This window comes from Macaca thibetana, chromosome 10 (genome assembly GCF_024542745.1).
Source record: "Macaca thibetana thibetana isolate TM-01 chromosome 10, ASM2454274v1, whole genome shotgun sequence".
NCBI lineage: Eukaryota > Metazoa > Chordata > Mammalia > Primates > Cercopithecidae > Macaca > Macaca thibetana.
The window spans coordinates 69,734,305-69,747,303 of NC_065587.1; the positions used below are offsets into that span (position 1 = coordinate 69,734,305).

The 12,999-nt window shown below is 44.3% G+C and overlaps 1 protein-coding gene across 2 annotated transcripts in view; it reads left to right on the forward strand.

Moving 5' to 3' along the window:
• Nucleotides 1-302: 302 nt before the first annotated feature.
• Nucleotides 303-12,999, forward strand: part of PSMF1 (proteasome inhibitor subunit 1) — a 41,986-nt gene continuing 29,289 nt past the window's right edge. For both annotated transcript variants that reach the window (XM_050807282.1, XM_050807284.1), the window contains exons 1-3: nucleotides 303-578; nucleotides 7,097-7,249; nucleotides 9,033-9,115. In XM_050807282.1, coding sequence (XP_050663239.1) covers nucleotides 450-578; nucleotides 7,097-7,249; nucleotides 9,033-9,115 — 365 coding nt within the window. In that variant the 5' untranslated portion in view covers nucleotides 303-449. The remainder of the gene's footprint in view (nucleotides 579-7,096; nucleotides 7,250-9,032; nucleotides 9,116-12,999) is intronic.

Below are 12,999 nucleotides of genomic sequence, written 5' to 3' on the forward strand. Positions count from 1 at the left end.
TAACGATTATTAAGAATGTATTTTAGCCACATTTCCCAGCCCCTTCCCCGGCCTAGCATAACCCATTTTGTGCATGGGAAGTCTGGCTTTCAGCAAGGTAGCCTCTTGGAGGGCGCTGTGCCTGCGTGAAACGATCCTGTCGGCCGCGGCGAAGACCCAGGTTCCGGCTTTGAGGGGCCTCGCCCCGCGCGGTCCCTGGCGGAACCTTTTAGTTCTGCGCTCGCGTTGTCAGCCCGGCGCGCCTCACGCAGTTGCGCCCGCTCCTGGGGCTACTTCCGGCGGCCCCGCCCCGCCCCGCCCCCGGGCGTCTCCATCTTGGTCTCAGGTGTAGACTCTGCCAGAGCTAGCGCAGGAGTGAAGCGGAGTTATAGCTACCCCGGCCGCGGAGCTGGCTCACTGCACTACCCCCTCCCCCTTCTCTCCTCCAGACGCCGAAGTCGCTGGCGCTCATGGCGGGCCTGGAGGTACTGTTCGCATCGGCAGCGCCGGCCATCACCTGCACGCAGGACGCGCTCGTCTGCTTCTTGCATTGGGAAATGGTGACACACGGCTACTACGGCTTGGGTGTCGGTGACCAGGTACGCCACGGAGCCGGCCAGGGTGGAGGAGGGAACTGTCTTCTGTCCAAACTCAGAGGCCCGGAGGCCTGGTCCAGAGCGCCCGATTTCCCCGCCTTTCCCAATGCAGGGCCTGGGGCACATGACAGCGTTGGTAAAACCTGCGGGTCGGAGGTTGCTCACCTGCTCCAACCCAGCCCAGAGTCCCTCACAGCACAGCTGGCACAACATGATTTGTAAACTCAAGGGCAGAAACTCGCTTCAACACAGCCTGGCAGCCTCTCAGGCCAGGACTGTGTGGACCTAGCATTCCATAGAATGGAAAAGAATCCAGACAGGAGTTTAGCTCCCCAGAGCACTCCTCACCCACCTAATCTCCTCTGAATTCCTTCCCACCCAGCCTCGGGGTGAGGGGACTGACTCAGTTCCCCCCTCATACCACACTAGAGCCTCCACCAAACATCTGGATCCAAGCACAGGTACGGGAGTGAGCTTTGACCTACTCAGCCCCAGGCCACGGCCCTTTTTTCACCCCTTAGCATGGGCCCAGAAAGTTCACATGCCTTTCACGCTTTACTGAAGGGCCCAGCGTAGTCTACTCGCTACTGCCATCCCCAGCTCAAGCTCTAGGAAACAGTCCCCCCTAGAATCGTATACACATACAGCCTGGATGTGAGAGTCATATAAGATTTTCTCCTCATAGCTGTCCCCATAGGGCCAGCCCCCTCCACTCCCATCCCCAGGCTCCACCTCTTACACCTAGGGACGTTGTTGTCATCCCCACCGAGTTCCAGGACCGCTGGGCCCAACCCACCTCACTAATTCTTTGCTCTAGCATTCTTCTGTCTTTCCTGTCTCTTCCCTGTGACCCTCATCCCCCACATCCACATCATCCTAGACATCTGCTTGCTGGGACAACTGGGCCTGCCTCCATGCGTGCCCCTCACTGTCACTGTTCTCTCACTCTCAGAACCAAGACCAGCCATGGGAAACAGACCACCCCATCACCCTTCCTCTCCTTTTTGACTGCTTCAGTCCTCAACTCCTCTAATCATTTTTTTTAGCTTCTCAAATAGAGTCTTAATTCTCCTCTCCTGACACAGCTTTAGGGACCTGTCTTCAAACTTGTTTTGTACATTCTGAGCACTTAGGCAAGTATCCCCTTTCCCCTACCCCTCACTGCTGTCCCTATTCCTCTCTGTCTCTTAGAACTAAAGACCAAGACCATGATACCCCTCTCACACTTTACCTCCTTCAGCAGGAACCAGAGCCTAAGAACTGTCAGGGATTTCTGGCTCTTCCCCTGCCCGCCCCCGACCTCAGTTATCTCACTGGGACCCCAGGTACACACTCAGGATCCCCATTCCCACCTCCAAACTCACACATACTTCATCTCTCAAATGGGCTCTATGACTGGAGATGAGGATGGAAAAGAACAGCCAGCCTTTCACACACACACACCTGGAAGCAGGAACCATTTCACCTTCCCAAACACATCTGTCCCTGTCCTTTCTCTTTGTGCTGCTCTTCATTCCACATACCTTCCAAATGCCTTTCAGCATTTCAGACCTTAGTACCAGGTAGAGACACATTTCAGTGTCAGGCCCCTGTTTCAGTGCATAGTCCCCCTAACAGAAATCTTGTCTCCCCACTTGTCCTACTCCAGCTTTTTAATCTTGAGCAGCTCTTCACTTGCCCCAGTCATTTTATTTCAGCTTTTCGTAGATTCTTCAAAGAAACTGATATCTGGGATGGTGCAGGGGACAGTGGGGCTGAGAAGAGGAGTAAGATTTGATTTTGACCTGGGAGCTCCTCCATTGGCCCTCAGCTCTCTTGTCCTTCAGATGGAACAGCTGTGCTCTGCACTGTCCCTTCTCATGTACCTCACTCCCCTTACATACCCCTAACTAGCTACTTCTACTCTGCCACACTGTCAGAACCCTGTCCACCTCTGCTCCGGAACTTGTTCTAGAGGGTGTGCCTGATGCCCTTCTCTTCTTGCCATTCCACAAATAAATATCAATCGCTGTGAATCTGCTCCCACCATTCTTACCCTCACTCATGCTGTTGAATCACTTTGACAGTTTGGGAACATCAGTTCACATAAGTCGACACCTTCTTTTAGCTGGCATTATCACCTTTCCATACACTCAAGGCTGCAAAATTTTCGGATGAAATGTACAGAAAGAATACAATCTCATTTTAATACTGTTTTTTTCTGTTGTTGTTGTTGTTGTTGTTTTTCCAAAAAAAAGGCCTTGACCAATTCCCCAAGGTCCATCTGATTTTTCTCTGTTCATGGTGCTATTTTTTGAGCTTCTGCAGGCCAGAAAAAGATGCTGGTTTCAGAAATCTTTGGGGAGGCCCAGGAGCCTGGGGAATGGGGTTTTTGTAAGGCATTGCCACCTTTCTTCCTGAATCTTGCATGCTCTTGAAGGAATGGGTGTTTGGATTGCAAACTAGAGCGTGGTGTATTTTTGCTTCTCTCTGCCTTTTCTCCTTGATTGCCAGTGGGGCTCAGGTTGCACTTGTCCTCCTGTCACTTCTGCTGAGTCTACTTTCATTCACAGTGGAAGCTGGAGAGGCATCTTTCCTGTTAGTTTATTTAAAAGGAGGTTTAATTTTTCAGCCTGGGGCCAGCCAACTCAGCTGACTCGATTGTATTTTCCAAGCTCAGAGGATATTTGTGTTGCCTCTCCTGCCATCTCCTGTTTCCACCCTTCTGGGGGTGATAACGAGAGGAAGGTCCAAGAGTGTATGCTTGACTACACAAGTTGACAGTTAAATGGAAAGCTAGATTGTCTGCTTTCTCTTAGGTTTTACCTCCTCTGTTATAGGGGAATTGTGTACGTAAAACTTGATTAGAAGACCAATGCAGCCACTGGCTTCAACAAAAATCCAATCTTAGAATTTGGATTTCTTTCTTGATGTCAGAACCACTCCTTGCAAGAACTTTACAGCTTTGCCAAGTGGTTTAGGTGGCAAGGGGATAGGTAAGGGATGACTTAGGTGGTCATCGACATAAGTTAGATAATTTTGTTTTCTGTTGTGGAGAATGTAAGGATTGTGATGAAAGAGAGAAAATGCCCAAAATGATCTGTTTAAGTTTCTTTGGGTGCATGTTAGCTCAGAGGCATTGGGTCAAACTCATGACCATTAAAGAACGCTTCCAGTGCCAGGATTTTACCTAGGAAGACAGTTATCTTTATTCTTTTAGGGCCATCTTATGGACCTGGCTGGGGAAAACCTTCTCTAGCCATAGCCTGGGGCAATCAGGAGCTCTGAATTCCAAGTACAACCCTACAGCTGACTTGCTGAGACCTTGGTCAGCTCTCTGACCCTCTCAGGCCTTAGAATTGTCTTTTTTTTTTCAAGATGCAGTCTCACTCTCAGGCTAGAGGGCAGTGGTGCAATCTTGGCTCACTGCAACCTCTGCCTCCTGAGTTTAAGCAATTCTCCTGCCTCAGCCTCCCCAGTAGCTGGGATTATAGGTCCCCGCCACCATGCCTGGCTAATTTTATTTTGTATTTTTAATAGAGACAGGGTTTCACCATGTTGTCCAGGCTGGTCTCGAACTCCTGACTTCCAGTGATCTGCCTGCCTCTGCCTCTCAAAGGGGTGGGATTACAGGCATGAGCCACTGCACTCAGCCTCAGGCCTTTGATTTTTCATCAGAGGAAGTTAAACCATGTGACTGTGTACTTAGGCTACTTTCCAACTGTGGCTTTCTGGGACTCTTGATATTTGATGTCAGGGTTTACAGGGCAGTTGCATGCCATGTTTGACCTGATATCCCCAGGGTCTGTCCTCTGTTTACTGGGAAACATCAGTTGCACTGCAGTTAGAGACAGCAGTTTCACCTGACTTCAGGGATTTTCTGTAACTCTGGAAGCCAAAGGTGATGGGGAGGTGAGCAGACCAAATTGTTTATATTCCAAGAGAGAACTGTGGTGGTTTGAATGCTGTACATGGAGGATATAATATAAATTTAAAGGCCTTTGACAGAGCAAAGATGAGGATGTCATCAAATTTCTGGCTTCCAAAGTAGACAAATCCATAACGCTAAGCACTAAACATATTTGGGAAAGTTACCCAGTTTGGGGTGAGGGGATAGTTTCTCTTTCTCAGAAGAATGGTTTGATTAGTTTCATTTTTGTTTTTCCTCACTCTCATTTCTTTGCTTCAGGCCTGTGAATTTCATCCTCATCCAGCCAGGTTTTAAACCATGCCAGCTGTGACATCCTCAATTTTATTTGTTTCTGAGCACCAGGGGTGACCAAAGAGGACAGGCCGGCAGTTCTCAATGTGTGGTCTCCCCTTGTCCTTGGTGTGTGAAGTTTTGCTTTGCTGGACCTTTGTCTTTTCCACTTTGTTCATCTCCGGTCCCACTCCCTCCCGCTGTATTCTCATGACTGCAGATCTTCCCAGTCCACCTGACCCATGGTGAGCAATATAAATACACATCCATGAAAAAAGATTCTAACTTTTTTTTGTGCTTTTTAAAATTTTTACATAAAGGTACTGGAGTGTAAACCTCATTTTGGGGGGAACTTTCCTTTAAATCATATTTTTTATTTTATATATAATACTATCATTATATCTGGTTTGTTCCTTCTGACTGCTAAATAGTATTCCACTGTAAGCATATTTGGCATTTTATCTCCACTTTGGCTACCTTAGCCAAGGCTATAATGAAGATCCTTTGTTATGGACCCTGTGCACAGGGTTTCTTCTGGGAGTAGGGATTTTAAATTATAGGATATTGGCTTACCTAATTGCACTAAAAACTGCCAGATTGCTCCCCAAAAGGGCTGTACGAGTTTAAATGCCCACCAGCAGGGACTAGAGGTTCCCATTCTCCCCACACCTACACAGACATCTGGCAAAAAGTAGAAAACTGGGTAATAACAGTCCGAATCGTATAACTTAGTGTCTCATTATTTCAGTTCTGCTTCTCTGATTGCTAGTAAAATTGAATAACTCTTTAGATACTATTAACCGCTCTTTTTCTTGTTCGTATCTTTTGCCACTTTTTGGAGTTGCCAGTTGTTATTGTTCATTTTCCAGGCATTCCCTTTATGTAGAGGTTATTAATTTCTTTCCTTTGCAGCCATAGCAAATGTGTCTTCCTAGCCTGTGGCTGCTTAGTAACTTAGTAGTGTCTCTGTTGAACAGAAGCTTTCAGTTACAAACAATGTCAAAGGCAGCATTTTTTTTCTTTTATGAATCTTGTTTTAGAAATCTTCCCCACCTGGAAATCACTATATTATTTTTCCTGTAGAAATAATTTGAGAACTATTTCTCAAACTTTAGTATGGAAAGTCTTAGGATTTTTTAAAAAGAAAAAAGGAAGACATCACAACTCACAATAAAAGATGTATTTTACACCCACCAGGCTGACAAGCATGAAAATGGCAAGCATTTTACCCCTACTAGATTGGCAAGCAACAATAGCAATGTTGCCAACTACACGGAGCAACAGGAGCTTTCATACATTGCTAGTGGGAGTATAAATCAGTAACTCTTTAGAAAACAACTTGACTTTATCTTGTAAATTAAAAGCTTTTCCTCCATGCATACTCTATAGAAATTTATCCATATATGTACCAGATGTGTACAAGAATGTTCATAGCAGCATTGTTCATAATAGCAAAACAAATAAGCTGGGAAATACTCCAAATCACCATCAACAAGTACATGTATAAATTGCAGCATAGTCATACAGAATGCTGTGTAGCTGTGAATGTGAATTAGCTGTAGTTAAATGCATTGACATGGATGCCTTTCCAAAAACAATATCGAATAAAAAAGGCAAATGACAGAAGTGATGCTGTTTATTTAAAATTCAAAAATATTTGAAACTATATTTTTGTGGTTGCATGTAGAGTAATATAACTCTAGGGAAAAGTAAAGAAATTGTTTAAGAGTGGTGATTACCCTTGAAGGGGAAGGAGGGACATTTATTGGAGTTTGCTACCCAAGGCTTTAGCAGTATTGCTGATGTTCTTATTTCTTAAGCTGGTGGTAGAGACATTTTATAATTCTTTGTTATTTGTACATATGCTGCATTTTGTGTACTATGAAATTATAATTTTTGTACATCACTGCAGTCAGTTAGGGTGTATTAGGATCTGTGTTTTTAGTCAACACCTTGGTAATCTATTGTAGTTAGCCTAAGGTCCAAACTTTGAAAAACACTACTTAGAACTTCTCAGTGATCCTCAAGGTGACTGGCTTTATCCTTGCAGAGGGATGGGGAAGAGATGATTATTAAACCAACACTGCAGATTCTTGACAGGTTCCAATGCTGTGTCAGAAAGGTAGCTCAATATGAGGGAGAGCACAGTAGAACAGAAGCCCAGAGACCTGGGCCCTAGACCTCTCTCTCGCTGTAGGATCTTGGGCAAGTCATTTCTCTTGACCTCCACATCTTCATCTGTGAAGTGAGGCGGGTAAGATTAGCTTATCTTGTGAGGTTCTTTATAATTCTGTGTTTTGAGGTCATGATCTTTCTCCTCTCAACTGTGGTGTCTTCCCAGCCGGGTCCCAATGATAAGAAGTCAGAACTGCTGCCAGCTGGGTGGAACAACAATAAGGACCTGTATGTCCTCCGGTATGAGTATAAGGATGGGTCCAGAAAGCTCCTTGTGAAAGCCATCACCGTGGAGAGCAGCATGATCCTCAATGTGCTGGTGAGTCTCTGAGACACGTAAGTCTGCTGATGAGATGAGGATGGGAATGGCTGTTTTGAAACCCATTTAACAGTCTGGATCCAGAGCTCCAATGTTCGTGTAGCCCTTACCCGGTGATCCCACTTCTGGAAATTTATCTTAAGGTGAGAACCCTAAGTATAAAAAACATTTGTACACAAAGATATTTACCACCTGGAATTAAGAAGGAGGGGCTTTCTGTCAACAGGGAAATGGTTAAATAAAGTAAATCTGTTCAGTGACAAGATAGAAGGAAAAAACTTAGGTAACTCCAGTGGGCTACTTCAGTTCCTTAAATAAATTGAATTCTTTGCTGCCTTGGAGCCCTTGCACTTTATATTTCCTATGCTGGAAGGCTCTTCCCCTCCCCCATCTGTCCCTCTCACAGCCCTCCACCATTCCTTCAGCCTGGACAATTCTCTTTCATGTTTGACTTCCTCAAAAAGTTCAGTTCTGACTACCCACTCCTACCATTCCTACTGCCAAAAAAATCTAAATTATGTCTCTCTACGCCATCATTTTATTTTCCTGCCTGACACTCATTGCAGCTTGTAATTGTGTACTTATTTGTGCTTTGCTTTTATTCTGCCATGGGACTGTATGTGCCACAAGGACAGTGACTTTCTTTTTGTTAACTTTTGTCTTAGTGGTTTGTGTGTGACCATGTGGAAGTATCCTGCTCTATGTATTATACTGCACTTTGCCTTTTTTTCACTCGATGTTTTGGAGGTCTTGACATGGAAATACATGTAGATGTACCTTGTTTGTTTTAACTGTTATGTAGTTTCTCATGGCACCATAATTTCTTTATTCCTTTCCCTTTTGATGAACATTTAGATCTTGTGTCAGATAGGGTTCTTGGTTTCAAACAACAAAAACCTCTTGGGTTAGTTTAATCAAAAAGGGTTTATTAAAAGAACCAGGATCACCCAGGCGCAGTGGCTCACACTGTAATCCCAACACTTTGGGAGGCTAAGGCAGGTGGATCACTTGAAGTCAGGAGTTTGAGACCAGCCTGGTCAATGTGGTGAAACCCTGTCTCTACTAGAAATATTTTTAAAAATTAGCCAGGCATGGTGGTGGGTGCCTGTAATCCCAGCTACTTGGGAGGCTGAGGTAGGAGAATCCCTTGAACCCAAGAGACAGAGTTTACTGTGAGCCGAGATTGCACCACTGAACTCCAGCCTGGGCGATAGAGCAAGCCTCTATCTCAAAACAAACAAAACAAAACGAAAAGAACCAGGATAGCTCATTGAAACAGGTTTAAGGCTAGGTTTCCAGAAGCAGTGTCCCAAATCATGCCCCGGAAACCGCTGCTGCCACCAACACTGCCCAGTATTAGGTACTGGCTGATTCTGTCTGCCCTGGTGCACCCTTCTGTTAAGCTGCTGATATGACCCCCTGGCCTCTGCTGCTACCCTCATTAACAAGATATCTGCCCCTTGCTGGGTCTGCCTCTTCATGTTGCTCACCTCCAACTCAAAGTTGATGCATCAGTTCAACACCTCAGTTACCATGCCTGAGCCCTTTCGCGAAAGAGCCTGGGAAGTAGGTGTTTTAGCCTCTGCCTTGGAAAGGCAGTATTCCTAAATCAAAGAAGTCTCTAAGCCTTAGGAAGGTATTTTATATAAACAGTCCTTATATATGTCTTTGTGGACATATGTGAATATTTCTTTAGGTTGAAGACTCTGTTACTCTCCCTCCACCCTCCCACGCTTAGCCTAGAAATATCCCAGTCTCTCACTTTCTATTTTCACTCATCTAGGAATATGGCTCACAGCAAGTGGCAGACTTGACCCTGAACTTGGATGATTATATCGATGCAGAACACCTGGGTGACTTCCACAGGTACTTCTAAATGATGTCTCTTCCCTGGAAAAGAGAGAACCAATGGCAAGATGTAAGGAATAGGGTAGATGTGTCCAGAAAATTAAGGAAGGTGGATGGAAGAACCTTTTATTTCTGGGCACAACTTCCTAATTTTCTTTTCTGTTTTTTATGTATTTGAAGAGGAGACTCACATAGGAAATGCCACATGAGACAAGATGATGCAATCAAGAGTCCATAAGTGCTGTGGTGGCTGCAGAGTAGAGGTGGAGCCAGGCCAACTCATTCAGCCAGAGCAGACTCCTGGGAGAATGTGTACCTCATTGGGTCCCCAACCCCAATCTCCAACTTAAAAAAAAAAAAAATTATTTTCTTTAGGGTCATTTTAGGTACAAGCAAAATTGAGCAGAAAGTGCAGAGCGTTCCCATATTACCTCCTGGTCCCATACACCCACGGCTTATAGCTTCCCTGTGTCAATATCCCATACATAGTGATACACTCCTTACAACTGATGAGTCTACATTGACACATCATTATTAGGGCTCAAGCCTGCTGTTGTGCAGTCTGTGGGTTTTGACAAATAGATGAGAATGTGTGTCTACCATTAGTATCACACAGAATAGTTTGACTACCCTAAAAATCTGTGCTCCTCCTATTCTTCACTCCCTTTTCACTAACTCCTGGCAACCACTGATCTTTTTACTGTCTCCATAGTTTTGCCTTTTCTAGAGTGTCATATAGTTGGTATCATACAGTAGTACATTCTAGGCCTTTTCAGCAGATAGAACTAGGAAAATTTTTCCTTATGAGTTTAAATTGCCACCTCTGTTTTTAATATAACACTACAGGATTCTTTTTCTCTTATTCCGTACTTATATGTCCCTTCTCCTGTGGTGAGAACCCTGATTCCCAACAGCATCAACATATTTACTTATTTACTTGATCCCAGAATACACACAAATATTTTCTGAATGACATCAGTGCCTACCAAGAACAAACCTACTAAGTAAAGTTCCACATGATTTATTTCCAGTTCTTTTTGTCTTTTACCTATGTCCCACAAAAGATGTAGGCAGAGTAGTGTCTTCCAAAGGTACTTAGATTAGTGCTTGTTTTTTAAGTCAGTATAATGAAGTTATCTGTTTTATAGATAGTTAAGCTGATTTATGTCTGCTTTATTCCGTTATAGGGAATTTTCCCCCGTCTTCATTGACCACCGCAGGATTTTATTTTTTATTTTATTTTTTTTTTTGAGATGGAGTCTAGCACTGTCACCCAGGCTGGAGTACAGTGTGACAATTCAAACAATTCTTCTGCCTCAGCTTCCCGAGTAACTGGGATTACAGTTGTGCACCACCACACCCAGCTAATTTTTGCATTTTTAATAGAGATAGAGTTTTGCTGTTGACCAGGCTGGTCTCAAACGCCTGACCTCAAGTGTTCCACCCGCTCAGGTGATCCTCCCAAAGTGTTGGAATTACGGGTGTGAGCCACCACGCCCAGCTATCCTCAGGGTTTTAGAGTAAGCTTGGCATCACTATAAATGCACAGTTATGAAACCTTAACTGAACCTCAGAACTACCCAGAAACCCTGTTGCATTTAATAGCATCTAATCAGCAATACCCTGTTTGAACCTATTCCAGTCCTCACAGAATTTCAAACCACTGCCACTCCTCCTTTCTCCTCCCCTCTTCCACGCAGCTTCTGTGTGAGGAGGTCTTTTACATATTCCCCTCCTGCATGCCACCCTCCAGTGTATTTCCCTCATAGCAGTCTGACCAATCTTTTTCAGACATAGATCAGATCATGGTTACAACTCTGGCTTAAAACCCTTCAGTGATGCCACTTCACACCCATTAGGATGAGTACTATCAAAATAACCAGAAAATAAACAAGCGTTGTCAAGGATGTGGAGAAATTGGAACCCTTGTGCACTCTTGGGAATGTAAAATGGTGCAGCCACTATGGAAAACAATATGACAGTTCTTCAAAAAATTACTGTATAATCCTGCATGTCCGCTTCTGGGCATATACCCAAAAGAATTGAAACTAGGTCTTGAAAAGATACTTGTACACACATGTTCATAGAAGCATTATTCACAGTAGCCAAAAGGTGAAAGCAGCCTGGCTGTCCATTGACAGATGAATGGATAAACAAAATGTAGTATGTAAATACAGTAGAATATTATTCAGGTTTAAAAAGGAAGGAAATTCTGGCCCATGCTACAACATGGACAAACCTTGAAGACATTATGCTAAATGAAATAAGCCATTCACAAAAGGACAAATTCTGTATGATTCTATAAAAGGTACCTAGATTAGTCAAATTTATAGAGACAGAAAGTAGATCGTGGTTGCCAGATACTGGGGCAAGAGGGGAATGGGGAGGGGAGTTAGGAATTAATGGGTACAGAGTTTGTTTTGCAAAATGGAAAGAGATCTGGAGGTGGATGGTAGGTGATTGCACAACAGTGTTAATGTACTTAACACTACTGAACACTTAAAAATGGTTAAGATGATAAATTTTATGCATATTTTACCACCATTAAAAGGCTTCAGGGAATGCTCATTGCTCTTAGGATAAAGAACACAATCCTTGATGAGGCCTTAAAGCCTAGCATTCACCCCTTCAATCTCACCTTGTACGGCCTTCCCCACATCCCTGCGCTTCAGCCACAGTGTCATTCTGCCCTCTTCAGACTGCTTCCCTCTGCATAAAGTGCTCTCCTTGATCTCATGTAGCCAACTCCTGTTTATCGTTTGGTTACCAGTTTAAATGTCACTTCCTTAGAGAAGCTTCCTCTGGCCCCCAGGCTTAAAGCTTCAAAACATTTTACAATTTTTTTTGGAGACATGTTTCCCTCTGTTGCCCAGGCAGGCTGGAGTACAGGGGCACAATCGACTCATTGCAGCCTCAACCTGCTGGGCTCAAGTGACCCTCCCACCTGAGCCTCCCAAATAATTGGGTCTACAGGCATGTGCCACCATGCCCAGCCAGTTTTTTATTTTTTGTAGAGATGAGGTCTTTGCTGTGTTGCCCTGGTTCAGAACATCATTTTTTAAGCATTTAATCAATCAGTAGATATTTTACATTTGCCTTCTTAGAGTTGGTCTTCCCTTGCTTGTGATCTCCTTGAGGGCAGGGCTTGGGTCTCTTTTGCGTACTTTAGACAAAGCGGGGAAAGGGGGAAATGAGCCAGGCCTGACCAGCAGAATGCTGCTCCTCTGGGTGTTGCACACACCCTGACACTGAACCCTCTTAGTGGGTGAGGGAGGGACATTTGGAGAATGGTCTCTTGACTTCTTCACTCTGGAGTTCCATTGGGACAGAAATTGACAAAACCTGTGGAAGAACCTAGGCATATTGGCCATTCATGCTCATTAGAGCATTCCGTCTGCTCAGTAATACTGAGAGAGAATTGTGATCCTGTCTCTATTTGTTTTTTAAGTACATTTGTTTGAGGGGTTTTTGTGTGAGGGAGAGGATGTGTGTGGTGTTTTGTTTTGTTTTTTGATTACTGTGAAATGAGGGACACAATAGTACTACCTCAGGGTTTTTCTGAGAATGGAATGAGATGTCAGCACATAGAGTGCTTAGTGCTTAGTCCAGCTCTTAGTAAAATACACAAAGGGGAAAAAAATCTGATCACCAGAAATCATCTCCGTGGAAATGGGCGGTGAAAGCTGAGGTATGGCTCTGCCTCCTGATCAGAGGCCCTCTCTCCCTCCTATGCCTTTCAACCATAGCCGCCTCCATGTAGCCCTCTTTGTTAGGTCATTGTGGCATGTCTTGACTCTTCTAGGAATTTGTGCTCCTCAGTGAGCAAACTGATTTGCTAAGAAATATAAACCTATTGTGTTCCATTCTGCTGTACCCTTTCTCTGTCAGATGAGATGATAGGC